This window comes from Colias eurytheme, chromosome 26, assembly GCF_061535395.1.
Source record: "Colias eurytheme isolate Ceu_HAF_F1 chromosome 26, ilColEury1 Martin Lab GWU primary, whole genome shotgun sequence".
NCBI classification, from domain to species: Eukaryota; Metazoa; Arthropoda; class Insecta; order Lepidoptera; family Pieridae; genus Colias; species Colias eurytheme.
Genome location: NC_143005.1, coordinates 9,176,680 through 9,191,125, shown reverse-complemented (window position 1 = coordinate 9,191,125; position 14,446 = coordinate 9,176,680). Strand labels below are relative to the sequence as shown.

General features: G+C 33.2%; 2 protein-coding genes across 5 annotated transcripts in view; one reads left to right on the top strand and one right to left on the bottom strand.

Moving 5' to 3' along the window:
- The first annotated feature begins 4,732 nt into the window (after positions 1 to 4,732).
- On the top strand, positions 4,733 to 8,852 carry LOC149897333 (uncharacterized). Of its 4 annotated transcripts, none has more exons than XM_090116845.1 (3): positions 4,742 to 5,009; positions 5,219 to 6,603; positions 7,400 to 7,582. In XM_090116845.1, exons 2-3 carry the CDS (start codon positions 5,232 to 5,234, stop codon positions 7,447 to 7,449), a joined length of 1,422 nt encoding a protein of 473 aa, XP_089972971.1. In that variant the 5' UTR covers positions 4,742 to 5,009; positions 5,219 to 5,231; the 3' UTR covers positions 7,450 to 7,582. The 4 variants fall into 4 exon arrangements, with proteins under 4 accessions (XP_089972970.1, XP_089972971.1, XP_089972968.1 ...); XM_090116843.1 differs by having other exon boundaries at positions 4,756 to 4,841; positions 4,969 to 5,009; positions 5,219 to 8,852; XM_090116844.1 differs by having other exon boundaries at positions 4,733 to 4,835; positions 5,219 to 8,852.
- A 1,031-nt stretch (positions 8,853 to 9,883) lies between these two features.
- The window catches only part of LOC149897331 (dynein axonemal heavy chain 1-like), a 70,222-nt gene continuing 65,659 nt past the window's right edge, over positions 9,884 to 14,446 (bottom strand). The window contains exons 81-86 of the mRNA XM_090116575.1: positions 14,194 to 14,329; positions 13,624 to 13,719; positions 13,061 to 13,191; positions 12,200 to 12,381; positions 10,917 to 11,046; positions 9,884 to 10,098 (exon numbers count right to left, since the gene is read on the bottom strand). Of these exons, the coding sequence (XP_089972701.1) occupies positions 9,884 to 10,098; positions 10,917 to 11,046; positions 12,200 to 12,381; positions 13,061 to 13,191; positions 13,624 to 13,719; positions 14,194 to 14,329 (890 nt within the window). The remainder of the gene's footprint in view (positions 10,099 to 10,916; positions 11,047 to 12,199; positions 12,382 to 13,060; positions 13,192 to 13,623; positions 13,720 to 14,193; positions 14,330 to 14,446) is intronic.

Below are 14,446 nucleotides of genomic sequence, written 5' to 3'. Positions count from 1 at the left end.
AGAAAGGTTTAAGTGTCAAATTCGACTCAGTAGGTTAGGTTAGGTTTGAACCGTGACCCTCACGCACGAGCCGAGCGAGCGAAGCGAGCGTGCCGCGGCAGCGGCCGGCGAGTGCCAGAACCGACTCGCTATTGTTTTACTTGCCCATTACAGAAAGGTTTAAGTTGCAAATTCGACTCAGTAGGTTAGGTTAGGTTTGAACCGTGACCCTCACGCACGAGCCGAGCGAGCGAAGCGAGCGTGCCGCGGCAGCGGCCGGCGAGTGCCAGAACCGACTCGCTATTGTTTTACTTGCCCATTACAGAAAGGATTAAGTGTTAAAATCTATTCACTAGGATAGGTTAGGTTCGTGCTGCGACCCCCTGGAAGGATTTCGTTTTTCTGGATATCGTTTATTTGAATTTCAAAAATCTGGACATCAATCTGTTTGTCTGGATATCAATCAACTGTATTTCAAAAATAATTTGGAAAATCCAAAAGTGCACGCCTCATAATTTTTTTTTAATAAATATTTATTAATTATTATTTTTGTTTATTTAATAACAATTAAACCACATCGAATCAGACCCTGAAAAATGAAAGGGTTCTATTCCTGAGCATACTCAAGAGTAAGAGAAAAAAAAAGACTCGATTAGTAAAGTATTTCGGTCGCTATCGTGTTAACAAGAAAAAGGATCCGCACATACAGACACACGGACGTCCAAGACAGAACTTTTTTAAACTGTTTTTTAACTAGTTTAAATAACAAAAATGACATCAAAAATATCATGAACGTTAAAAATAGTGTTTTTTCTTAATATGTGTGTGTATGTATTATCTTACAAGTGCAATGTATGATACATAAAGACATTTTAAGTTTGAAAAATCAGATGTTTTGCGCGAAGTGACAGTAGTACCCACCTCAACGCTTCGCTTATGAGGCGTGCAATTTGTGTTTTAAAAATCTGGCTTTCGTGCATATGTATTACGGTCATCTGGATTTTGTGCATTTAGATTTCGTATGTCTGGAACTCATTCGTCTGGATTGTAAAACGTCGTACAAATGAAGAAATGGGCAAATGAAAGGACATGTCCAAAAATGTATGAACCAAAAACCCAGAATCGACAGGAATGAAACGTGTACCAATGGATTCGCATTGAAGTATAATATAATATTACCAAGGGGGCAACTCCGAAATCGTTATAGTATAGGAGCTAGGAGCAAAATAAAATAACTAAGAAATTCCTTAAAAAACATAATATACATAAGTTTCCGTTATGTTGTGGCTTAATATGACGATGTTATAATGTTTTGTCACTTGTGTTACTCTTAATAAATATCATATTTTACAAGAAACGAAACAAAAACGTTAAAGCACAACATAGAGTCTGTCAAGCGAGTCTAGTCCACAACCCTTTAACTGATTTCTTATAATGGCAATACTATGATCTGTCAAACAGATTGTCACAAATTCTGTTGTAACCTCGTAATAATCCTGTTATTGTTGAGTTTTTTAAAGTTATAATGCCGAAATCTATTAAAAGTAGTGTCAGGAGCTTTTTGTTTACAATGATTAATAAATATAATCATGTACAGAGTGAATCTGACGACGTCTTATCGCAAAAACGACGACTTTTGGATGAAATCGTTTCATCATCAGGTAGGTTGGCAACAACGTGTTGATACTTTTAGCACAATTGTCTAACTTAATAATTTTATTTATTTTACTGTGATGTGATCACGATTTCAGTTTTGGTTTAGATCCAGACGTCGTGTTCATGACCTTGAAACTTACTAGGGCATTTTTAAGTGAAAACTACTATAAAAATTGTTGTGTTTTTTTCAGCCACCTTGGATGATGAATTAATAAAAAGCACAATTCATAATTTAGTTAAGCAAGTCATAGCCATAGAAGACGATAAAAAAATGAAATCTGAAACAGACTATCTGACAAAAATTGCTGCTATGACAGGTTAGTACACATTTATTGGTTTACCCTGCATTTTCTACATATTATTATGTTATCATAAAATTTGTGCGTTTTACACTGAACTGACATATTGAATTTTCAGATTTAAGTGTGAAAACACTGCGAAGAATTAAAAAAGAAGGTGCTATTAACCAAGGTGAGTGGAACACACCAGGGAAAAAGCGTCCACGACAGCCAACTGTAGCCAACCTGGATAGATTTGATTTATCAGCCATACGCAATAAAATTAATGAATTTTACTGTGTGAAAAGGCAAGTTCCAACTCTAAGAAGTTTGCTTGCAGATTTAAGAGAGTCTATCGGATTTACTGGATGTCATGAAACGTTGAGACAATTATTACTCAAAAATGGATTTGAATTCAAAAAAAATAAAAATGAGAGATCTCTTCTTCTTGAAAAGTATGAACTAGCTGCATGGCGACATAGGTATCTCAGAGCTATTGATGAAAAGCGGAAACAAGGAAAATTAATAGTTTACCTCGATGAAACCTATGTCCACCAAAATTATAAAGTTAAAAAATCATGGCAAGGGCCATCAACAAGTGGTGTAATTGATAAAATATCATCAGGCAAAAGACATATTGTTGTTCATGCTGGATCAGAAAAAGGTTTTGTCCCCAATGCTTTATTAGTATTCAGTACTAAATCAAAAATGGCAGATTATCATGATGATATGAACAGAAATAATTTTATGAAATGGTTACGTGAAAAATTAATACCTAATTTAAGTCAGCCCAGTGTCATTGTTATGGACAACGCTAGCTACCATGTAACACAAATAAATAAGCCACCATCTATGAATGATTTAAAGGCCGACATTCAGAAATGGCTAACTGAAAATGGAATCCATTATGGAGAATTTTTCACAAAGGCTGAGCTTATATGCCTTGTGAATGAAAATAAAACAACTCCAATATATGAAGCTGAAGAATGTTTGAAACAACATGGCCATGAAGTTTTGAAACTTCCACCATATCATTGTGACCTGAACGCTATTGAACTCATATGGAGTTTGGCTAAAAGAAAAATAGCCAGCAAAAATTTAGGGATTCCAGGTAATGAAATGGAGAACCTTATAAAAGAATGTTTTAATAGTGTCACAGCCAATGATTGGAAAAAATGCACAGATCACACTATTAGTGTCGAAAACAAATATAAAGAAAGAGACAGGATATCCGAAACTGAGTTGGAACCTTTCATCATTTCTGTGCGTAATGATGATACTGACAGTGATTTTTCATATGAAGGTATTGAATTTCTTGACTCTGATTTTAGTTCTGATTGTGACAAATAAATACATTGAAAATTGAAATGCTTTTTTTTATTTATTTCAAATATGTTTTTTTTTATCAAAAACTCAAGTATCAATAAGTTTTCAGCATGCTATATCAGTGTTGACACCTAAAAGATTTTTGAATTTGCCGCCTTTTCCATGGGACTAGACTCGCTTGACAGACTCTAACAAAAACTCGATTTTGTAGTTTTGTTCTTTTATTTTATAGATACTACGATTGTTATAGTACTATATTATGTATTATTGGTAATTCTATGGCTAAAGATTGAAAAAAAAATCTGTATAGTATAGGAGCTAAGAGCCAAAAAACAAAGTGAAAAATCGTTTGAAAATAATAAAAACTCGTTATGTTGTGTATTAGAATATCGTTGTTATTCATTTATTTTTATAATTAGGTCTAATTTTATTAAGTTTTAATGATATTATAATCTACCTATCTATAATAACAACTACATTCGAATCTACAACAAATTGTGTTACACATGAATATACCAGCAAAAGCAATTAATCAATTAAAAATTAAAATTATAATAACAACGATAATCTCATCCACATCATAATAATTTTCAAATGATTTTTTATTCAGTTCTATTGTCTTTTAACTCCTATACTATACCTATTATTTTTTTTTATTTCCAATCCTTAGCCACAGAATTAGGCACCAATAATACACACAGTACTATAGCAATTGTAGTATCTTGAACCAAAATAAAAACTACTAATAACGGAATCTTTAGTCAGTTATGTTGTGATTGAACATGATGTTATTATGTTGCTGTTGCTTTTAAAATGTGTTGATGATAATTATCATGTATAAAAGAAGTGATACAACATTATTAGGTATAACGTCATATTAAGCTACAACATGACGTAAACTTATTTTTTGATTTTTTAAACGAATTTCTTACTTATTTTATTTTGCTCCTAGCTCCTATACTATAACGATTTCAGGATTACTGCTTTTGCTACATTATATTATATTTAATTACGAATCCATTGGTACACATTTCATTCCTGTCGATTCTGGGTCATTTTTTGGACATCTCCTTTGGAGTTGCGATTATATGGCAAACAAAACTTCGAAGTTTTAAAATTCGGGGTTATGAAAAAAATTCCAAACGATTTCTGGATTATGATATTCGGAATATTAAAATTCGAGATTAAGATAGGTAACCCTCAAAAACTCAAAAAGTACTCTGTGGATCTTAGAGTAATAAGTTGGTTTCTCCACAGCTCTGAGGTTGGTTTAGTGCGAGGTTTAATGCTATATGCTGTGGAATGTGGATAGTATTCTTGTCACTTGTCAGTTATCAAATGTCACATTAGTATTTTAAATTAATATAAACAATAATAAATTTGTTTCATAACTAAGTAGTTAGAATGAATTATGAATTGAAAAATTTGAACATTTTTCATGATTGAAAGTATAATGCTAAGATAATAAATGCAATACCAAAAGTTTTTTAATTTAAAACTCCAGTTTTATAGGGAAATTAAAATACAAAGTGGGCTACACTTATATTGTTGTTGGTCAGCAAAACATGTTTTGAGTTGGTGTAAAATATTTTAAGTGTGCGTGTATTGTTTCAAACATAATTTTCCTCATTCATTTCAAGTTCATTTTTATGTGTAAATCAATAACTATATTGTAGAAATCATTTAAGTAAATTTTTTTGTAAGTACTTGATAACTAATATAATAACTTATTTTTACCATTTTAATTGATGATTGATCAATTCTACAGAGGTATGTTAAAATACTTTTTTATGTGATTTTTGGTTTTGCAATATGTTTTTTAATAAATTATAATAATCTACTTATAATATACAGAGAATTTAAAATAAAACACTTTTTACTTCCATGAATATTTATTAAATTGCTTATTAATATTTTGTGCTCTTGTAATTTCTTCATAATTACCACATTTTCTTATATTGTGAAATTATAATTTTCAGATTTCAAGTAAACATGCAAGAGGTAGGAGAAACACTTGGTGACAAACATAAATACTTTAACAGATTGGTGCATAATGCTATTAAAGAAAATCCAAAACAGGAGCTAGAAGACATTGATTATAATAAACTAGATGTTATTAATCTTTACAAAATAGAATTTGCTTGTCGCACTAGAAATGTAGAATATATTTTGAAAGTTTTCAAGTGTCAGGATATATTTTATGTATCAAGAGCTATTAAACACTCTACTTGGCTGATAAGGGATAAAAAATATGCTCATATAATAAATCCAGATTATTTGCACACTTATTTGTTACCGTTCATGCTGACAGAAGCAGGAAATAAACTGATGCTATCTGTACGGTTAAATTTGAAAGATCCGAAGCGATATGAAGATTTCTTTGAATATTTAAAAAATACTGATCTAGCCTTAAAGTTTCTACCATACTGTTCATCAGAATTTTTTATATCAAAGTTAAAGAATTTAATTTATTTGATACCGGATCACATGCTGGTGAAATTATTCTCTCATAATTTGGAAGTTCTTCGCATTTATTGCAATAGCCAGAGAAACCAATTCCCTTTGATTAACAAAGCACTGTTTCTTATAAGACAGTATGGAGAAGATTTTTTTGATATTCTAGACTCGGTTAAGAGTGAACATTTACCAGATTTTAAACCTAAATATACTAAATTAGCAATGAAGACTTGTCCACGTCGAATTATGTTTAATTTTCATCATTATGCCAAACACATTGATTTACCATGTTTTGTAAAATATATTCATAAGGATTATTTTAATGAATTTATGACTAAATATGCTGATGATGCAGATGTTTGCTCTCTTTTTAATGCAGAAAGGCAACAGAAGATACTCAAACCAAATGTCCATACTGAACTGCTCTCCAAATTGATAAATTGTGATACTGATGATTTTATCCTATGTAGCAAAATCCTCCAGGAATTTAAGATAAATTTACCTGAAATAATGAAGAATCTCAAATTTACTTTTCATTTTATCAACATTGTTGGTAGAAGGTTAAAAATACATAGATTTAATATGGAGTTGTGGAACATATACAATGACATTTTTAAGGAAATAAATATAAAGAAATATTGCAAAAGGAATAAAACCCTGCAATTATACATCAGAAACATTATTGCGTACAAAATTATGCAAAACCAAAATATATCTGAAGAGATATTGTCGGATTTTGAGTTTCACACTTATAAATCTGATTTGACCAAATTTAATGAAGATGAAAAGAGACTTTTATTTGAATTTTTGATGAATTTTGCATTGAAAAAAGTTGGAAATTTTTTTAAAAAGGAAGAGGAAGTACTTATATGGATGGAAAGACTTGTAAAGTTATTTGATGACTGGGGTAAGAATATGAATGATTACTATTTTGTAAGAAATAGAATTAGATATATGATCTCATTTATAAAAGGCATTTCAGATATTGATGATCTTCAAAAAGTTTATGATAGAAAGAAATTTTGGAGAAAAGCTTTATTCCATGAATTAATTTTTTCTAAAGCATGTGAAGCAATTGATTCTAAAGCATGTGTCAATATTCTAAAACATGATCCAAAAATACTATTCAGGATAAAGGACAAAGTTCTTGCTTGTTCTACTGGTGTTAAAACTTATCGAAACTTTTATTGTAAAATACGTACATTTTGGCCTAATACACTAGCATTGTCTTTTAAAAGTTTACACATGGCAAGACTAAAAACACTGCCCTCAATAATAGGTCTTCACTTTCTTTTAACAAAATCCGAGTATTTAGATTTTTTTCAAAATCAAATACCAGATGATGACCTTATTAGTAAAGGGTCTGTGGAAGATATACTCCTTTGCAAGAATTTGGCGAAAAATATACATTATTGCCGGCCCAAACCATCGTTAAATATGGCGATGTTATATGCGAAAGATGTGTGTATGGTAGACGTTATGGCATCAGTAAATTCTATATTAAATAGTATGCCTATGCATCAATTTGACCAAAATTTCCTCATTTTACAAGATAATCCACTTTTACAAAAACTATGTGTCTGGGTAGCTTTCTCAAAGAGAAGTAGAAACGATGAGAAGCAGTTAGTGTTACAAATTTGGCACAAGACAGATTACACTTCAGTTAAATCAGAAATAATTAGAATGTATATAAATTCTCTTAGTAAATATACAAAGAACGAGTGGAACATTCGTTGTAACTACTTGGATGTGATTCGTGAACAATGGTGCTCCTTGGAGGTTCTATTGGAAGATGTAACAGACGAGGATATTCCAAGAAAACTGCTTAACAAAGTTCAAAGACTGAGTTTATCCATCCGTAGTGAGTTTAGTTTAAAATGTTATGATTTAATTGAGCAACTGCAACCTAAATGTAAACATTTTCCAAGGGTACCTATAATGTCTTATATATTTTCAATGCATAATCTTGACAAGAATCTTTTAGCGGAAATGATTGAAGATTGTATTACGATAAGATTATGTACAACTAAATTAAATAATCATCACATGGACATTCTCGTTTCGTGTTTGTTTACGTCGAAACATGAAGACGAACAGATAATTTATTTTAATACAATAATAGCCCCTGTGTTTGACTGTGGGTATAAAATGTGGAATAGGAAAACATGTGGGCTTCTTTTGGTTCAATACAATATTAACAATATTGTTACTGCACTTTGCAAAAGGTTATTTACTTGTAGCAACAATAGAAGAAAATCTCGAGCTATAATTATACTTCTTTTGAACAGCCTTCAAAACAACGTACCCGTACACGAAAACTATATAATGATAACAAAGTTAAAATTAGCCGTGGAGTACTTTAACATTTTATCCGAATACGAAGATTCACTTGAAGAAGGCGAAGTTCACAACCAAGCTGTGCAGGGATTATCGAAAATATGTATAAAGATCTTCTCTGAAGATGTCGCTACATACGACAGGAGCATTTGGAAACTCTTTTATCACGCCTTACAGATAATGCTTGATGAATTTAGTATGATAAAATCTACTCAATATAAATTGTACAACTGTATGTTGGATCTATGTACCACCTTATCATCAGATCTTGACATTTTAATCCATATATTGGTGATGGAACTTACTATTTATGTAGATGATTTTTATATCATTTTTTTAGACGATGATGATTATGTGGATCCCGAAGGACAAAAGGCATTGTTTGAAAGGATTAAACAACACCCCTCACCAGAAGTTAAAGCGGATTATTCAAAAGTGTTCTTATGTCTTAATAACAATCTTTCGTATACACAGTTAAGTTACAAGGATAAATTTTGAGTATATTTACTAGTCTATATAAATGTTTAACTGTAACTGCTGCACAGCACCTTCACCCAACTTGAGAGACTGCCGAATTTGTTTTCATTCAAATTATTGAGGGGAAGGTAAGGTGAAATGAAACAAATTTTTAATACAAATCAGAACTTTTATTTTTTTTTATAAAAATACAAGCGTATATAAATTTTTAATAGTTTAATCATAATCGTACAGCAAGTACATATATGTATTTATGTAAACGTAGAACAGTGTGTTCTTACAGCACCATCTTTCTTCGCCGTAGAGCTGGAAGCTGGAAGGTACAAGAGAAAGTTTTAAAACTATGATACAAGTAATAAAAATGTGATTAAATATGAATAAATATTTTTCTACATACCCAAGCTTTTTATTTCTCTTTCTTCAATACGCCTCCTGTTTCTGTTTCTCCAAAATTGATAAAAAAACGAGTGGTAACTAAAGAGGTCGTCTTAAATTTAATAAGTTAGGTATTCATTAAAATCCAATGCTACAACTACAATTCGAACTAAAACAAAATTATTTTTATTTTTTTCAAATAGTAAAGCGCACAAAACAGCTATTCCGCGTTTGATCCAGTGCGTCTGCACCTTTTATTATAAGTTCATTCATTTTTTATTTAATTCCTTTCATTTTTTCAACTACCTTCCAAGAAAAAATAAATAAAACGACCATCAATTTCAATTTTTCAAATAATTTAATAATCCAGAGAACAAAACAGCGCCACCCATCGCTTGATCCAGTGCGCTTGAGGCTTGTGCGTGGGCAGTTCGATGGTCATCACGTAGTTGTACTCGTATACAGGGTGTCCCACTATTGGTATACTAAGCGCGAAGGGACTTGTAGTTTGGCATACACTGATCACGTAAAAAATACTTATACAACAAAATTACATCAAAAAAATTTTCTTGAAAATCCATGTTTTCTTCTCTAGCTTCGCGCAGCCGGCATATACCGCTTCGCTAATAATATGAGCATTTTGTCTATGAAAACATAATCTTAAACGATAGGTCACGTGCTGGTAGCAAAGCTGGGTGGGTTGCTTGTAATATGTGTACACAGTTTTAAGAATTCATCTATTTGAAAAAAAAACTGCGTTTGGAATTTTATAAGTATTTTTTACGTACTCAGCGTATGTAAAACTATAATCTCCTTTGAGCTTTGTATATCAACCGTGGGACACCCTGTATACCTTTGTCATTTGTGATTCTGTTTTCGTTCGAGAAGCATTTCCGTGCTACCTGCTCTGGCTAGATTGGCCTATTACCATTTCGACAACTACCCTCCCAGAAAAAAAATAAAACAACCATTAATTTTTATTTATATTTTTCAATAATTTAATAATCCAGCGCACAAAACAGTGCCACTCCACGCTTGATCCAATGCGCTTGTGGCTTGTGCGTGGGCAGCTCGATGGTCATCACGTAGTTGGTGGAGTGTCCCGTGGTGCTGAGCGTGCCCGCGCGCACTAGCGTCTTGTACGTGGGGCACTCGTACAGGCCTTGCGCTAGCTTGTGGTTCTGCTCGGGCTTCATGTAGATTATTGCCATTTCTGGAATTAATTTATTTTTACATATTTATCGATTGTTATAATTCATTGTACAACCTAAACATAACAATAGAACAATATTAAATTAACTAATTAGTTAAATTTAAATTAAAAATTCTTTATTCTTTAAGACACGTACATCAATCATACATACATACATTACATAGTGCTTAATACAGTTTCTTAAAGAAAAAAACGTTAAATACCTACAGGAAATAAAATCATTGGTTCCCGCACTAGGCAATGCCTGTCCTGCGGGACCGTGAAATGTTTAACATTTGAATTTTATGAACAGAGCGGCGATTATTTTATGGTAAATATTTAAAATTCTGATTTAAATTTAATACATAAACATAATAGTTACAGATTAAAAATTAAATTAGATTAAAAATTCATACAAACAATAATTAAATAAAAGTAAAAAATTAAGAATAAAAGGAAGGTCATAATATAAAAATTTGTAAATTACAAAAAAGGTATCGTTTATGAATGGGAGTAGAAAATAAACCATTTATTACGTATATTTTTGTAGTTAAAATCTGAAAATGCGGGTAGAATCGCATTGATAAATACAATATTTCGTGAGTATTTCGTTTATCGTGATCGAACTTTTTCTATTTTTTTTTATTATTTTAAATAAACCATTTGAATGACATAAAATACTTAATATCGAATACAGTATTTTTAATATTCAATTAGTCGAACAAACCCTAAATTTTTTTTTCCATTAATAATCGCCTAGTTAGTTACTTATCTTATAGCATAGCTTACAAAAAAAAACCCGAGAAATAGCGGGTAGAAATGAAAACAAGTGCAGTCACCCGTATGCAGCTCCTTAGCGCGGCTCTCCTCGAGCGCCATGTCGCCCCCGTTCCACCGCGCCCCCTCGAGGTACAGGCCGCGCACACAGCACCCGTCCTCCGGCTTCTTGGCCGGCGCGCCCGCTAGCGGCTGACAACGGCAAACATATAGTGCAAAGTGGGAAATCTTAATACTATTATAAAGGCGAAAGTTTGTAAGTATGGATGTATGGATGTTTGTTACTCTTTCACGTAAAAACTACTGAACCGATTACAATGAAATTTAGCACACATATAACTATAACTTAACTTGTAACTTAACTTGTATTAACACATACAAGTTAAGTTACAAGTAACTTGGATTAACACATAGGATAGGTTTTATCCCGGAAATCCCACGGGAACAGGAACTATGCGAGTTTTCCTTTGAAAACGCGGGCGAAGCCGCGGGCGGAAATCTAGTTGACAATAAATAAATAATAATAATTAAAAAAAAATAAAAACACGCTTTTTATAGAAAACCGAACTAAAAAATAGAAAATTTTTATCAAATTAGTGTATTGTCATCGGTCCTCAATAAATCTACAAAGTTTGAACGAAATCTGGCCGTTTAAAGTGAGTCAAAATCGCGCCCAAAGAAGTCTGTTACAAACATACAGGTGAAGCTAATATAAAGCGTGTAAAAAGAGCGTGAGTGCCGAGCACACACGTGTCAGAAGTGATACCAAAATCGTGGCCTTACTTCATGACGTGACGGTATTGTCATGAAGCGACGCTACACACACTTAACGAAACTAAAGAAATTTCACTTCAAAAAAAACATCCAACATACCTACACCACTAATAATCTATTAAGGGCCGATTTTTCAATCCTTGGTTAAAAATTATCCGTCCAATAAAGTATTACACGAACATATTAAAATGTCACCTGTAAACTGTCATATACGGACAATTAGAATACATTTTTGAAATGGTAGTTTAATACGTTATTCGATGAATAAGTTTTAACCAAGGATTGAAAAATTAGCCCTAAGATAAGTGAAGTTACAGAACAAGCAACAGTTTATAAAATATTACGCACATAGACCGATGTCGTTAATTGAGCAAAAAAATTGCTCACAACACGTTGTGGACTGCGGTCAGACGAAAGGAGTAATAACACAACCTTATTTCGATTTTTGAACATTGCAGATATATTAAATATGCCTAAAAACAAGCAATGATAATTTCTCAAATAAAAAATCATTAATCCACACTTAAGTCTACAAAATGAACCCAAATTCAAATTTACCGGTAAAACTAACCTCAAACGCATACGCAACCGTATCAATAGCGATCACGTGTTTCCGTGCATAGTTCTGCAGCGCGCCGGTGAGGAAGGCCTGCGGGAAGTAGAAGCCGGAGATCCAGAACACGCGCGGGATGCCGCCCTCCGCCCACTGCTGCATGAACTGCACGCGCAGTACTAAGTCTTTGACCCACGCAGCTGCACACAAACACATGGAAATTTATTTATTTGAAGAGTTAAAAAAAAAAACGTTTTTGAAGTGAAACTTCTTTATCGGGGTTGGACAAAAATTTTGTGTAACATTTTTGCGTTACGCCGTACGCGTGACATTTTTACGTTACGCCGTACACGTGACATTTTTGCGTTACGCCATACTCGTGACATTTTTAAGGTCATAAAGAAGTTTCACTTCTTATGTGTGTACTCTAGTACACGCATACATTTTTTATTTCAAGAGTAGTATATGCTTTGAAGCATAATATGTAGGGCACTGGGCACACGCACAACATAACCACAACATTTACCAGCAACCAAGAATTAATTGAAGAAAGAAAGTTATGTAAATCAATATTTTATAGCATTTGCAATTACTATTATAAATGAATAATATTATATGACAAATAAATGAACTTTAAAAGCAATTGCAAAGTTAACATTTAAGGTTGTTATCTTTGCAATTTCCTCAATGTGTAGGTTACGGATTCGAATCCCGCTTTAGTATATATGAAAGAAATGCATAAATAAATCAAATTAAATGTGAAAAAAATTGCAATGAATTACCACAAGCACCTCAGTCCAATCCCATTTTGTGTGCATGATTTTATAGAACTTGAAACCCTGGAGTCCCTACAAACAAAACAAATTAACTCATAATAACCCAATGGCTTCAACGACGGATAAGCTTTAGAGCTCCACATGGCGGGCACGGAATTCATGGCAAGACTCGCCGCCATACTCTCTAGGGCTTCCGACATCACAACCAGACCCTTGAGCGCTTTGAGCAGATCTCTGAAATGGTTAAGTGAGGGTAGGAAGAGATTTTAATTGATTGTCAAGAGTATACGGAATTCATTATCAAGTAAAGCAATAAAAATTACGAAAATATAAATATAATTTAAGTATATTGTGTTTTTGTTATAGGATTTAATTGATTACTAATAAAAATTTGATTTTGAAATTTTTGTTTTATTTTCCTATCAGTTGTTTTCTTATTTTTAAGTTCTTAATCAATCAGGTCTGTTCTTTTATTCAATTGGTATGAAATAATTTTCAAATGGCAATGAAATTACAATAATTTACGTGCTAAAGTAGTCGAAAATATACTGACATTTCCATAATTTACGTGTTAAAGTAGTCGACAATATTCTGACATTTCAAAAATTTACGTGCTAAAGTCTAAAGTAGTCGACAGATATTGCAATGAAATGTTAAATGACTAACTTGAGTGAGTTTTGTATAACACCAAGCAGCCTATTGTATCGGATGGCTTCTTGCATGAGCACGGTGTTCAGCGATTCCTTGTACGACACAGGGTAGCTGTCGAAAAAAAATCTTATTTAAATATTAATTATTCTTTTTTGTTTTATAATCGTGTATAAAACGGAGTAGTGAAAATGTGTCAGACTGTTCCATGTCGCTTGCAGCTCAGCGGTAGTTTTTTTGATGTTAGAGCGGACTTACGTGCTGATGGTTCGCATGATTGTAAGCGGATCACCACTACCTATGAGCATTTGGAGATGTAGGGCATCTGCAAATGCATTGTCTGCGTTTAAGGGGTAAAGGATAAAGGAAGAGGAAAGGAATGGAGTGGGAGGATTGAGGAGACGGATAGAAGTGATGCTCATGTGGAGGAAGGAAGGTGGAATTCCTCAATCAAAAAAGGGAGGATTCTCGACCAGTCTACTCGACTGACCGTTAAGGCTCCGATGAATGATGTCGGAACATTGTATATATGCGCTTTGTGAAAACGTTTCGGTTGCGCGATTCAGAGCGCGGTGTGGCTACACTCACGTGGCGGCGATGTAAGCATGGTCGAGCGCGGGCGGCAGCACGGCGAGGATGTCCCTTGCGGCGCGCTCGGTGGCGAGCTCCGCGCTGAGCGCGCCGCCGCCGCCCGCCGCGCTGCCCTGCAGGCTGCGCAGCGTGCCTACCAAGTCACCCATTTACATTTTACACACAGCACTAACTGTTACTAGCGGTTTCATGCACGAGGTCAAAGGAAATTCCTATATAATAACCGCAGTAAAAAGTAGCATATGTGAAC